We start from the raw sequence: 15,098 nt of genomic DNA, 5'->3' as shown, positions 1-15,098 counted from the left end.
TATAATATTATTTTATAATTTTGTATTATGTATAGTTTTGTAATTGTACTTGAGTATAGTAATTATACTTATTAATTATTGCTTATCATTAATATTATGACAATTCAAATAAAATTGTACTATCATTAATATTTTTTCCAATTAAGTATATTTTATAATGTAATTATGTTTTATACAAGTAACTGGTGGTTCATTACACTGTGGCCTACCCTAATAAAAAATGAATAAGTCGAAGGAATTATGTTATGTATTTTATTAATTCTGATTGGATGAGCCTCATCTGAAGCTGTCATAAAATCATGGCAGTGCACGCATCTGCTGTTCTGCTTATTAATGCAACGTTTTTATTGCTCGGTAGTATCCATAAGAGCTAACCCCGGCTTTGTCTTACATCCCTTAATAGTGACTATCCTCATGTTGATTTGTTTGGTACACATCCACTTTCTATTTACATATTACTTCATTATTATTTGAACAAATGAGCAGTCATAACCACAGTGTTTATTCCTTTAAACCTTTCTACAGTGGACCACTTCAGTTTCTTCAGTGCTTAAATTACCAACACACACAAATATTTACACACGTCCTCCATTTAGCCGCTCGTTTTCATGGAAAGACAAAGATTATTCGTCTTGATGATTTACAGATAAATACACATTAATGTTGTTGCTTCTCAAGTAATCTACTGTTTGTGTTGACTGACAGTGCAGGCTGTAATTGTCTGTTTCCCACAGTGTGTGTGTGTTGTGTTTGTTTCTGTTTGCTTTGGAAACCTTCACTTTCATTTAACCTTTTAGGAGTGATTTCTGCCCCCGCTTCAATATTTTGATGGTAGAAATAGGAAGGGTTTGATTAGGATATTGCTTTTTAAAATTAGATTATGTATGAAATCAGTCAGTTTTTGGAGAGTTACCTTTTTAAATTATCATTAAGCTTATGGAAAATTATCTTTATGCTTGAAACATGTTGTTGTTGTCGTTGTAGTATTTAGCAGGTCAGCAGCAGGTTGCTTTTGTTGTCAAGCTGCACTGTTCCCTGTGGGTGAGGACAGTGTGTTTCCTGTGCTGTGTGTATGTGTGTTTTCCTTACACTTACAGTGCAGTTATGAACAGCTGACCGGCACCATAGAGATCGAGAGAGAAATCTTCTATTTATATCTTCCTCTACTGGACTTGTTGAATTTATGTCTGACATGCAGACAGACCTGGTCAGAGGCACAAACGTATTTAACACAAACAAACACAACACTTTTCGTTTTTTTTACATAAAGGGCATCTATTTTACCCCTTTTTCAAGATTTAAGAGAAGTCTTTTGTGTCTCTAGTACAGGGGTCTCAAACTCAATTTACCTGGGGGCCGCTCGAGGCAGAGTCTGGGTGAGGCTGGGCCGCATCAGGTTTTCCACAATAAATTTATTATATTATTAATTTCTAATTTATTTTTTCATCTTATTTTGTTAAAAAATAAAGTGATTTGATGACGTTACAAGGTTCACGCACACACACAGCATGGGCGTTTAACTTTGCACTGTTTTTGCATGGCAAATATGACAGCATACACGTTAATATCCACTGCTGTGTGGATGTCCATTATGTTAATGTACAAAATAAACCTGATTCAACGTCCACAAACCGATATTGAAACGTCTTATTTTTTAATTGCACTGACATGCGGCCATGGTGGTGATTTATTACAAACATGCACTGATTTAAAAATGTTTTAAACTCATTCTTGATAATCACATTGGATGATGACTGATGATCACAGCGAGCTGAACAGATCTTTTAATCCCAGTTGCTTTGCGCACGTCCTGTCTTTTTGATATGATTAAAAGCGTTACTACGGAGACATGTTAATACACAGCTGTCAATCAATTCAGTGGGTGGGGAAAACCATACTCCTACGTCCTGTTGCGGTGGACCTCAAAATGGAAAGGATTTGAAACCTATTTTAACATCAGGAAATTAAAAAAAAGATATTATTGTGTTTATATCACACCAATAAGACACACTATACCTACACACAGTTCTGTCCAAACAGCTTGCAAAAGATGATTTTCATCATAGGTGCCCTTTAAGGGTATCATGTGTGATTGACTGTATCAAGTGTAAAAGTGGCACCAACTTGGCACCAACTTTTTGACTTGCTGCTGCTGTACTGTAATTTTTAATGTAATTGTTAATTGCCAATCTGTGATTGTTTGTTGATTGACATAATCTCAACCGGAACACGAAGAGATGGTGGGACATAGTGTTGCTCCTCCCCCCTTTAAAAAACAGCCAATAGCGATTTGGTTTGTCACTGCTCTGCCAGTGAGAGTGGTTGAGCTCAAGTGCATCGAATAAAAAGCAAATAAGAAGCGTCTTGAAGGGGCGGAGCTAGGGATGGGCAAAAATACATGTATTTTAAAATAAAATAACAAATACCTCAGTTTTACATGCATCAAAATAAACTACAAACTACAGCAGCCACAAATGTATCAAAATAAAATACCATGTTCTGTATTTTAAAAATACTGCAAAATACTTTTACAAAGGAGCATGACATTTCTTCACTAACCTTCTATCAATGGGCATATTCGATCAATCCCTTCACCATTAAACCGAATTAGTGAAGTAAACAATGTTTGACAGCCACAGCATTTCTCTGAGCAAGTTTAAGTCTGCTTCTCTGCCAACATAAGGAGGTTTTCATAAACTTTTGTTTTTCTTTCATTTTAGTTTAAATTTTGTACAAATTTCATACAGAAAGTCCTGTCTTGAAGATGTTTAACCACTGTAAAATCCATGTAATGCAGATAATGAGTTGGAACATAGCACTAGATCTCACGGTGTTTCCATTTAGTTAAATTGCCACCATCTCCTAACAGTCTTATATTTTAAAAGGGTGGTTTTGCAATTGACATTCAATACTTCAAATCTCTAATATTTGTCTTATTTTCTTTTCATCAACATAAGCAATCCACCCAAAACGACTAGTATTTGTGCAGTTTGCTCATTCTCCCAAGAGTTTTTTAGTTCTTTAACTGGAAGTGTCTCAGTTTACCCCCTTAGTGAACACCAGTACTCCATCTTTAGGTGTTTTTTATTATTATAAAATTCCTCTGCATTTCCACCTGCAGTACTGAGACCGAGAATGATCATGTTCTGAAAGCTCCTATTGCTATTTGTCAGTTATTTTCTTTATGTGTGTTGCATAATTTCCATGTATACTCCAAGCATTGACCACCTTCTTAATAAATGTTTCTGGTCTGACCTCAAGCTTAGGCAAAAAAGCATCAATCTGAGGCTGCATTTTTATGATGTCATCATGTAGACTTCTTACAAAGTATTTTACAGTATTTTAAAAATACAAGATACAAAATATTAACCCATTTTCATAAACCCCATCAAATACAAATTACAATATACTATTTTGTATTTAACATCCGTATTTGAAATACATGCATCTACCATTGTCATTATTCAGATTGTTGTAGTAGTAGTAGTAGTAGTAGTAGCGATTGTAGGGGTTGTTGAAGTAGTAGTTGTTTTTGTAGTAGTAAACGTGGTTGATATAGTGGTGTCAAGTAGTAGAGGTGGTGTTGTTGTTGTAGTAGTTATTGTCGGTGTAGTAGTATCAGAAGTAGTAGATGTTGTCGATGTAGATGTTGTAGTAGCAGTCATTGCTGTAGGTGTATTAGTAGTAGTAGTAGTGTAGTAGACGTTGTTGTAGTAGTATCATTAGTAGTAGTAGACATTGTAGTGGTATCAGTAGTAGTAGATGTTGTTGTTGTTGTAGTAGTAGATGTTGTAGAAGTATCAGTTGTAGTAGACGCTGTAGTAGTATCAGTAGTAGTAGTAGACATTGTAGTGGTATCAGTAGTAGTAGATGTTGTTGTTGTTGTTGTTGTAGTAGTAGTATCAGTAGCAGATGTTGTTGTAGAAGTATCAGTTGTAGTAGACGCTGTAGTATCAGTAGTAGTACTCATTGTTCTAGTAGTATCAGTAGTAGTAGACATTGTAGTAGTAGTAGTCGTCGTGGTTGTGGCTGTAGTAGCAGTAGTAGTTGTAACATTAGTAACTTTCTGTAGTAGTAGTAGTTGTAGTACTTGTGATTTTATTATTGTTTTTGTCAGTTATTATTACTGCTGTCCTTTTTTACTGTCATTATTACTATCATACATTACAAGCATTGTTGTCACTCCTTACCACTGACTGGTTTCTTTCTATCTGTTTTATTTATATGATACATGCTTCATTTATTGACTGTTAGGCTGCATTTACACTGCACTGTTCAAGTGATTCAATTCCGAATTTTTTATATATTTTTTTCTCCCATGTGGCACAGATCGGATATGGCCCGTGTACATGTAAGCAGGAACAAATCACATGGATTCCGATTTACTCAAATCAGATTCAGGCCTTGTTCATATGTGGAAATTTATCCGATATGAATCGGATCTGTGTTCTAATGTCTGCAGTGTAAGCAGGTAGATCGGATTTTCACCTGTCAATGCGAGTCATGCATCATTAAAAACCAGAGCGAATGACGTCAAGTCTGACGCTTTCATTTCAGAACAGACTTCATCTCATACACGAGGACTAAAACAGCTTTCATATTGTCTTATAGCACAGCATGTAAACAAGAGCGAGAGAGCGCAATGTCCGCCACGTAACCAATATAAAGTAATTTAAAACTAGTGCATACATCATGTGCATAAATCACACCATTGACAACATTAAGATGCTTAAAGGTTTAAAAAAGCCTACAAGTCAAAAGAAAATGGCCAAATGAGAACCTTTCTGTCATAAACTATTGTAAAACAGCTCGTCAAAAGCTGCGAACAGATTACATACAGGAATAGAGGAAAAAAAGCGCTCTTTTATTATCAGCTGTCAGACATCGCCTGCTCTTTTTTATTATTATTTTTTTTCCCCTGGTCATTGCACCTTTGCCGTGTGCTGTGTAAATGCAGACGATCGGATACGAATCACTTTTAAAAGATGATGTAAGCAGGTCATCAAAAAAAATCAGATACAGTCACAAAATCGGAATTAACCATCAAGATCTGCAGTGTTAAATACAAGCTTATTGTCCCTCATGTATGTACCCTGACCTGTCCACCAAGTTACCTTTACATGCACACACATACACGCACATATACACATGCACCTGCCAGTACCTGAATGTATTGTTGTTGTTTTTTTGTAGACGTTTCATTTTCTTTGTATTTGTATGATCCCAACTTGTGTACCTTTTGCATAATCTAATAAAAATAAATAAATAAAAAAATAAAAAAAATTGAAATGCTAGTGTCATAAATACTGCCCATCCCTAGACGGAGCATGTCAGATACTAGAGAGCATTTCATTGGTTATGATTTGATGAGAAACCGAAGTATGAGGTGATGTAAATAAAAGCATCGATCCATTTAAGCAGAAGAGACAAACTACACAAGCTTGACATGTTTATATTAGGTTTATATCTTCTAAACGCAAATTTTGTCACTGTTTTGGAGCACGCTAGCTTATAGATATCTGAAAAACTAACGACACCGATACTAAGATCTAAAAACTTTATTTTCATTTCAAGGCAACTTTAAGTCAGTTGTGTTACTGTGAGTTTAAGATTGCTCTGTGTTCAGAAAAATAAAAAATATAACATTGTGTTAGCTTGACAGATCCAGCATAATGATCTATACAGTTAGGTTTGTGTGTGTGTGTCTGTGCAGGAGCGAGATGTTCTTTCCCCAGGGCATCATGTCACACAGCTTTCGCCAAATGAAAACATTGGTTGACGCTCCGGGCGACGGTAAATCAAGCTCTTTTAATGGAGGACGCGCTCACAGAATGTCCTGTCGCAGCTCTGCCCACAGACCTGTTATTTAATACCTGTCTGTGCGGAGAAAAGAACAGCCTCTTCCCCATATCTCTCCTCTATCTGTCTTTGTGTCACTTGACGCTGTATTTTCACTTTAATTTAAGCCTAAAAACACAACAGGAGATGACGGGGAGGTGTTCAGGGCATTTATTAAACAGGTCTCCTGCAGCTTTAGAGTTGTGTTAAATCATTCCGGACACAGGTTAATGGGTGTTTTAAGTTGCCGGTTCAGTTCAAAAATACATTGAACTCCTAGACTGAATCATTCAATATTTAGACTTTTCACCTAATATGCACAAAGTATGCAATTTCTGTTGATATTGTTTTTTTTTCACCACAAGCAAACAAATAGATAAATCCAATTCAGGCTCATTCTGAAAACGTACCCCTATATACATTTCTGGAGAGCGCCAAATACGTCCCAGGAGGTTCATATTTTTTTAGCAGTTTTTTTTTTTCATGAATCTATCAGAGGCCGCTGTGTACGTTTTTTTTAGATCTCAAAGTTCTCTCGCGAGTGCCATTCGCGCCTGCTCTTCTCGCGTAAATCGACCAGAGGGTGCTGTCGACCGACTGACCGACCCACCGACCGATGACCCCACCCACCCCCTTTTCGAAACCCAACCGATAGTGTTTTAAAAGTAATCCAGGAAAAGAAAAGCCCTCGCGGCGGCTTCATTTTTACCACGTTTTCAGTTCTTACCGTATTCTCACCCTGTTATTTACTTGTTTATTTTATTTTTTGGCTTTTGTTTTTGTCTTGCCTGCTTTCTGGAACCGTTCTCAAACTCTGTTATCGTGGTCATTTCCTCCCCATGTCACAAGTTCGCCGACAGACATGGCGAGCTAACTTGACAAACTGGTAACAGCGGGAAAGCCGTCCACACGGAGGTAAGCAGAAATGTATATAGGGCCACAGTTTCAGAATGAGCTTATGTTGGATGGATCATGTAGAGTTGAGTAAATGATACTGAATGATAATGATCCCTGTTTACTACAGGAATACATTTCATATTGTAAATTTTTTTGAAAATATGAAAATATGAAAATATTCATTTTTTTTATGGTATATTATTCATTATACATTCCAAGTTATGGAATAAATTTTACATAAAGTTACCTTAATGACCCTGTGTGTGTTTGCTTTATCTATGTGGATGTCCTCTATTTTAAACGAGCTTGAGCAATGGAAAAGCACTTTTATTTTTTTATTATTATTATGTGGGCGACGCGGTGGCGCAGTGGGTAACATGTTCGCCTCACAGCAAGAAGGGTGCTGGTTTGAGCCTCCACTGGGTCAGTTAGCATTTCTGTGTGGAGTTTGCATGTTCTCCCCGTGTTCGCTTGGGTTTCCTCCAGGTGCTCCTGTTTCCCCCACAAAAAAAAAATACAGAATGCTTGTTTTTTTTTTGGGTTCTATTATTGGTTTGTTAGCTTTTTTTCTTGGTTGGAATGTGTGCATATCATTACAGAATTACACAATGTATTTTACGATGCATATTTTTGCATATTTAAAATGTAGTAAAATTTTTGTACGGATTTCAAAAAGCACCTAAATTGTTTTGTATTGTTTTGATTTTGTTTTCAGTTGAATAAAAATATAATTTTTAGCTAGTATTTAAAATTATATGTAAAACACCATTTCTCTATTTATTTATTAGTTTTTTACTGCATAGAATTCCTTAAAAATAGAACTAAAACTAAAACTTGATTTTTTTTTTTTTTTTTTTTTTTAAGTTGTTGATTTAAATGAATACATGGCTTTTTAAAAAAATTTTTTTTATTTTTTTTATTTCATTTTCCTTCGGCTTAGTCCCTTTATTAATCAGGGGTTGACACAGCAGAATGAACCGCCAACTTATCCAGCATATTTTTTACTCGGCGGATGCCCTTTCAGCTGCAACCCAGTACTGGGAAACATCCATACACACTCATTCACACACTTACACTACAGCCAATTTAGCATTTTTAACTCACCTATAGACCATGTCTTTGGACTGTGGGGAAACCGGAGCACCCAGAGGAAACCCACGCCAACAGGGACAACATGCAAACTCCACACAGAAATGCCAACTGACCCAGCTGTTGAGTCACCCTTATTACATTTCATTGCTGAATAATTTATAAGTAATCTACTAATTTAATAATAACGGTAATTGTGTTTATAAAACAACATAGTTTAAAAATAAATGTATTTTATAAAATATAACGTATTGTTAATGTAGAAAATATTTACTTAATTTTTTTTCCTATATCTTACAAAAGGACATTTTGTAAAACAAACAAAAAAATCATCATATTTTGGCTTTTTGTTACTTATTTTAATGTCCTCTTAATTTTTTTATTGTTTGTTATTTAGGGTGGCATGGTGGCTCAGTGGTTAGCACTGTCACGTCACAGCAAGAAGTGTGGAGTTTGCATGTTCTCCCCGTGTTGGCGTTGGTTTCCTCCGGGTGCTCCAGTTTCCCCCACCTATACCGCATGTCTTTGGGCTGTTGGGGAAACCGGAGCACCCAGAAGAAACCCATGCCAACACTGAGAGAACATGCAAACTTCACACACAAATGCCAACTGATCCAGCCTCAAACCAGCGACCTTCTTGCTGTGAGGTAATCGTGCCACCCACTGCGCCACCATGACACCATGAATGTTTGTTATTTACATCAATGAAACATTTTTTATAAAAATAGCCCTGGTATTGCTGTTGAATTTCTGTGTGGATTTTGGAGCAAATAATAATCAGCATTATAAATGTAAGCCAGATATAATACACGTAGCTCCTCGCTCTCGTTATTGAGTTGTGTTGTTGTGACAGCAGCTCATGATGTCTTACACACTTCGGGTTTTTGACCTCCTGCAGTCCAACACGCTCATTAGTTTCTGTTGTGTTGAACTTGTAAATAAGGCCTTCTTTTCTCATAATGTCATGTCAGAGCCGCCGGCGGGGGTTTCGGCGGTCTGCAAAATTCTGTCAATGATCTACATAGATGTTAAAACTCATCTCTTTAACTGTAGTGAGGCTCCAGTTAAACTTTGAACTCTGAAAAAAGGCGTGAAGGAAAGAACAACAATGTTTAGGTCGCTGCGTGTTGGAGAATCCCACAGAAAAAACGTGTGTGCGAGTTTGCATGTGTTTCCTTTCCATGGTTAACAATGAGGCTCAGGAAATATGTCAGAACAAAGGCCAGACATCCAGGCTCTTGTTGTCAGTGTGTGGTGGGATTCGGTTGTTTGCAGGAGCCTGACTGTATATGCTTGAGTCCAATTCTTCTGTGGGATTAAATATTCGGAGACTAACGGGACGAGTCGGTGAGATGATGTCCGGCTGGACGGTGAGTTTGCTTGTCGACGTCTTTAATTCTTTAGGGTAAAGTTAAAAAAAAAAAAAAAAAAAAAAAAAGGTTCATTGGATTTGGTAATGTTTATAAGATAAGTGGTTGCAAACAATTTGTATGGGCTGAATTTAATCAGCTCAACTTTATTTGTTTGTTTACATTCAGCCCATATAAATTATAAATTGTTTACAACCACTTATCTTAAAAACATTTACTTAATCCATTTAAGCATTTATTTTTTTTCGTGAACCCACAGCACCTTCAGGAATATCATGGGATTTTTAAACGGGTCTATTCTGGAAATTAAAAGTCAGGGAATTGTGTGTGTACATGCATACATGCGCGCATATATATATATATAAATATAAATATATATATATATATATATATATATATATATATATATATATATATATATATATATATATATATATATATATATATATATATATATATATATATATATATATATATATATATATATATATATATATATATCTATTGTTCAAGTAATGGATTATCATGGATTTTTTTTTTACTGCAAACAATGCTTTGCTTGCTTACAAGAGTTTTTGTCTTTTTGTTTTAAGTACAAATGTGTAAATATTGGTAAATCAAGAAGCTTTTGCAACACTAGCAAAAAATATTGTCTTTTATTTTCCAAAATATGTCAAAATAAAGCAAGATTTTTTCTTAAAACAAGTGAAATAATCTGCCAATGGGCTAAACAAAATAATATTAGGATTACGATTATTTTGCTTGTTTTAAGGAAAACACTCACTTAATTTTGACTTATTATTTCTGAAAACAAGACAATATTTTGCTTGTCAAGAAAATACTTCTTGATTTAAAAATGTTTTGATATTTGGACTAGAAACAAGACAAAAACTCTAAGAAAATATTTTTTTTTTGCAGTGGTTGTTTTCATTCTAAATAAGATTAATTTAATATATTTTTGTCCAAGTAATGGAATATTGTGGATTTTTGAAAAAAAATGCTTTTACTCCTTAGAGTTTTTGTCTTGTTTCTAGTCAAAATATTCTTAAATTAAGAAGCTTTTTCCGCTCAAGCAAAAAATATTATTTGTTTTCAGAAATTGTCAAAAGTGTGAGGTTTTTCTTTAAAACAAGCTAAATAATCTGCCAACAGGGTAAATGTAACAATTTAGTTTTCATTCGAAATAAGATTATTTTGCTCACCCCATGGAAGATTATTTAGCTTGTTTTAAGGAAAAACTCAATTTAAATCAATTTTACTTCTAATTTCTGAAAAAAAGACAATATGTTTTGCTTATATAGAAAATGCTCCTTGATTTAAGAATTTTTAGACATTAAACCTGTAGAAACAAGACAAACTCCTTTTAAAAATCAAAAAAAAAAAAGAAAAGTCTATTTTAGAAATTGAAAATTTTATTTATATATACTTTGTCTCAGTAATGGAATATCATGGATTTTTGTTTGTCTTTTAATATATTAACTTGCATTTATCAAATCTTTCATAATTTCATTTTGCGATATTAGTCTATCTTTCAGTGTCATTTATTTCCTGCTTGTCAACCGGCAGTCACTTCACACTTCATCACACTTAAAGGAACAGTTTTGTTTTTCTGTTTATCACAGGCCATGGAAATTCAGCTGTTTAGTCTGTGAAATTTATTGAAAAGTTAGGGAATTTGATATTTAGTTTGAAGTGGAAAACCTTTTTCCATACTGGGGACATGGAGTATTGCAGACTTAATCAGATAGTTCACACACAATTGAATATGTGCTTATCATTTATAGTCTCCATGAAGTGGTTCCAGTCTTAAACAAAACAAACAAAAAATGCATTTTGAAGAATTTTAGAAATCGGTAGCCATTGACTTCCATAGTAGAAAAAATATATTATGGAAGTCAGTGATTACAGGTTTCCAACATTCTTCAGAGTATCTTCTTGTGTTCAACAGACATCAAAATCTGTGTATAATAATAAAAAATCAATTCAAGCCAAAGTTTGGACACCGTATTGAAAATCTGGATTTTTCAAATGTGGAAAAAAGTTTTGGTTTCAAGAAAAATAAGGACAATATAATTTAATATCCATCAAAATTAATTAAAAAATAATCATGTTCAATATTTTGTACTGCTTGGAATGTTTTGGAGGCTGGCGTGACTATGGTCTAATTGTTTATCTGTAGGAATTAGTATGAAACATTTACAAGTTCAAAATTGACTTTTTTTTGTTAGCTTGAATTAATGGAGAAATGTACGATTTGGCTGTATTGAGGAAGCATTAAATGCAATACAATTGTAGTTTTTGTATTCCTTATTTAGTGGAATTTATGGTTCTATTGTTAGATGAAACATGAGTCAAAAAGCTTTTTATTGCTTTTATGAGAAACAAATACAGAAAGTAATTATTTTTTATTTTTTTAAGTGTAGTCAAGTAACACTATGCAGTTTTTTTTAAATCATGCAATCAATTCATTGAGACCAGAATGAAATGTTATGATTTCTGGTTTAATACACATGGTTGACATAGTGCCACTAAAATGACATCTGAACGCAAAATAATTGAAATGTTAATGCCACAATTTTATTTTGGTATTCATAAGGATTCATTTGCAAGACTGTAAAGTTGCTTCTAAGTCAATAATTGACTTTTCAGATGTTGTCAGTAAGTCAGCATTGTGTGTTTCAGTGTCTATGGAAACATAAGTAAATGTGCATTACTTTCTGTGAAATGTAGTCTACACATACTGTGCAAAAGTGGTCAAAATTGAATGGCTCATTAGTATTTTATTCTTTATAAAGGGTGTTTTAAAACTCCCAATAGTCTCAAACTTTGCCACCACATTATACTGTACACAAGTACTGGGTGGAAAAGTATTTTGATGCATACATAAATTTTGAAGGAAAAATTATTATCCCTACTGTGAATTTTTTATTACTCTTTTATTCTATATTTTCCAAATGATGATTACCAGAGCAAGAAAATCTTAATATTATTTCCTATAATATTTTTTATGGCTGGCTGATTATTCAAAAAGTAATTAGAATCGACATTCAAAACTTATAATCGATCAATTTTCCTGGTTGATTTTTAAAAATTATTTTAATAACTCCCACCCCCCCCCATTACTTTCCCTACCATGTGTAGAGTCACGTGACCCCGCTCTGTTAAGCCTTTAGGACGACATATTTTCCATTACATTAAAACGATTATTTAAATTAAAATGTAAGAGAAGCTGCAAGAAATGCAGTGTTTAATATATCATTTACAGGATATACAACAGTTATTTTTTTTTAGAAGAGACACTTATATACTTATTTTCTACTTTTAATTAAAAGTTTTAATACTTTTTAATTTGTTTGAAAAACATTGTGTGTGTATGTATATGTGTGTATATATGTATATATTTATATATATTTATTTATATTTATTTATTTGTTTGTTTGTTTTATTTATTTATTTTTTTTTCCAAAAGTCAAGTTATTTATTTATTAGATAAATGTGACTGTTGGTTTAAAGCAATGTGTGTTATAATTTCAGTTGTTTTCATAATGTTGATGTTCAACAAATAATCATAGATAGAAAATAGTCTGTGTTTGAAAACAAGTAATGCGCCCTTCATTCAGAAATCTCTCAGTTGTAATATGTAAACATATTTACTTTACAAAACCTGTCCATGAACTGTGAGGGCAAAAAAATAAAAAATAAGTAAATAAAAGAATCGTTCATTAACCGTAATAGAGTCAAATAATCGAGATTTGATTTTAGGCCAAATCACCCAGCCCTAACATTTTTTCTTCTTCTGGGGAAAGTCTTTTTTATTTTATTTTTTATTTTGCTTAAAGTAAAGTTTAAATAAAGTCTTGAGAAATAACTAGTAAAATATTATGGCAAAAACTAAAGAAATGAGTTATTAAAACTAATATGTTTTAAAATTGTGTTGAAAAAAATCCTCTCCACATTAAAAATATTGGGGAAATATTTTGTGTAAAAATCACAGTAGGACTAATAATTTTGACAAAGCAATGTCTTTTTAAACCTTATTTTGTTTTCATTTCTGCAGTTTAGAAGGCTTCGTGTTAATGGATTATTTCATAACAAAGATTACGGCTGTAATAATACACAACCCATGTGTAAATGTCATTCCCTCTGGCTGTGTTTTTCAGTCTAATCAGACGAATCTGGATCTGGTAGGAAAAACAAAGCACAAAGTGTAGCCAAAATGACGGCGTGTCCTGACCCGTCAGTGAGGTTTGCTGCAGCACAGAGATCCTGTGAACCATAAACTACTGACGTGTTTCTGTTTACTGAGGTGGCCAATAGCCTTCAATCATCGTTTGCTTCTTATTTGTCTGGAGAGGATGAGCTTTTCTTAGTTTTCCTGTAGTTTCTAAATGTGTTTGTTAGCGGATGGGCTGAATCTGGTGACAGATCATTTGAGATTAAAAAGGTCAAGTTACTAAAAATGGATGTTCTGGCTGTTTTGCTGTGAAAATATACACACATTACCAATGTAATGGAGTGCGCTTTTTTGTGAAACCTCTTTGGCCTGTCACAATAATCAATATATTGACTTATCGCACAATACATGGACATGACCTGTCATTTTTGGTGATGCAATATATCGCCCATACATTAAAAACAATTCTAGCAACATTTTAGCTGATTGTGCAGCATCTCTATACTATAGTATTTACTATAAATTACTATAGTATATTTTCATGTGGGTGTCTGACAGCTGAACATAGATGTGGTAGCAGATATTGCTGCCTCTGTTACTTTTTACCTTGAACATTTATTATTATTTATTCAGGATATGCATTTTTACATTCTGTTTCCAATGCATAGTTATTACAATGCTAAAATGACTAATTAAGTGAAATATTCTTAAGAATGAAATATTATGTGTTCCTTAGAGCAGTGTTTCCCAACCCTGTTCCTGAAGGCACACCAACAGTACACATTTTCAATCTCTCCCTAATCAAACACACCTGAATCATCTTATCATAACATCAGGAGAGACTTCAAAACCTGAAGTTAATGGGTCAGATAACGGAGACATCCAAAATATGTACTGTTGGTGTGCCTCCAGGAACAGGGTTGGTAAACACTGCCTTAGAGTGTACTTGTATTGTGATGATATTATATTATCAGTCTGGCATTATATGAGTGGTATAAAATGGTCTTAAAATTCTAATGAAATAATTTATCACTTATTTATTGCTTATTTATTTATTGTTTATTTGGTGCAATATATCGTTCAATATAAAATAGATATTGTGACCAGTGTTGGGGAAAGTTACATTTGAAAGTAGTGCATTACAATATTTAATTACTCCCCCAAAAAAGTAACTAGTTGCGTTAGTTACTTTTTATGGTAAGTAATGTGTTATGTTACTTTTGAGTTACTTTTGCTTTACTTCTTATTACATGGCTGAGGTTTGAGCTCTTTCAGAACTTTATTCTTTCTTCCTTTTGTTTTTAATAGAGGAGCTCTGCAATTAACAACACACTGTATAACCTACATCTCCATTTACCTTAAAATGTTTTCAGAGAACTTCCTGACCCCAGAGCAATACTGTACATGCCGTATATACAAACTGTTGAACGTTTATAGCAATGCGTTTGCTACTTTTGTACTATTTGTCTTAAGTAAAATCACTGTCTATTAAGACAATCCCCTTCCTTTTTATCGATGCGTTCAATATAATGAACACATTCTCTCATTGGCTGCAGGATTGTGACTACTTTAATTTTAATTCAACAATTTATTTTTTAAAAGCGAATTAATTAAACAAAAAAGTAGCTTGCATTACATTTTCAAAAATGTAACTTAAATTTTCATTCATTTTCAACCTCTTTTCTGGGGCTGGGTCTGGGAGAGAACCCCAGACTTCCCTCTCCCCAGAC

The 15,098-nt window shown here is 33.7% G+C and overlaps 1 protein-coding gene across 5 annotated transcripts in view; it reads left to right on the top strand.

The window, feature by feature from the left end:
* tns1b (tensin 1b) overlaps positions 1-15,098 on the top strand; it is a 549,979-nt gene that overhangs the window by 34,481 nt on the left and 500,400 nt on the right. The window contains exon 1 of one of the 5 annotated variants that reach the window (XM_056465910.1): positions 9,054-9,194. The exons of the other annotated variants lie outside the window; for them this stretch is intronic. Coding sequence (XP_056321885.1) covers positions 9,114-9,194 — 81 coding nt within the window. The 5' untranslated portion in view covers positions 9,054-9,113. Of the gene's footprint in view, positions 1-9,053; positions 9,195-15,098 lie in introns of those variants that run through there. 5 annotated transcript variants of the gene reach the window in all.

Source organism: Danio aesculapii, chromosome 9, assembly GCF_903798145.1.
Source record: "Danio aesculapii chromosome 9, fDanAes4.1, whole genome shotgun sequence".
Classification (NCBI taxonomy): domain Eukaryota; kingdom Metazoa; phylum Chordata; class Actinopteri; order Cypriniformes; family Danionidae; genus Danio; species Danio aesculapii.
Note: the sequence above shows the minus strand (reverse complement) of the source record. Positions and strands in the feature narration are given on the sequence as shown.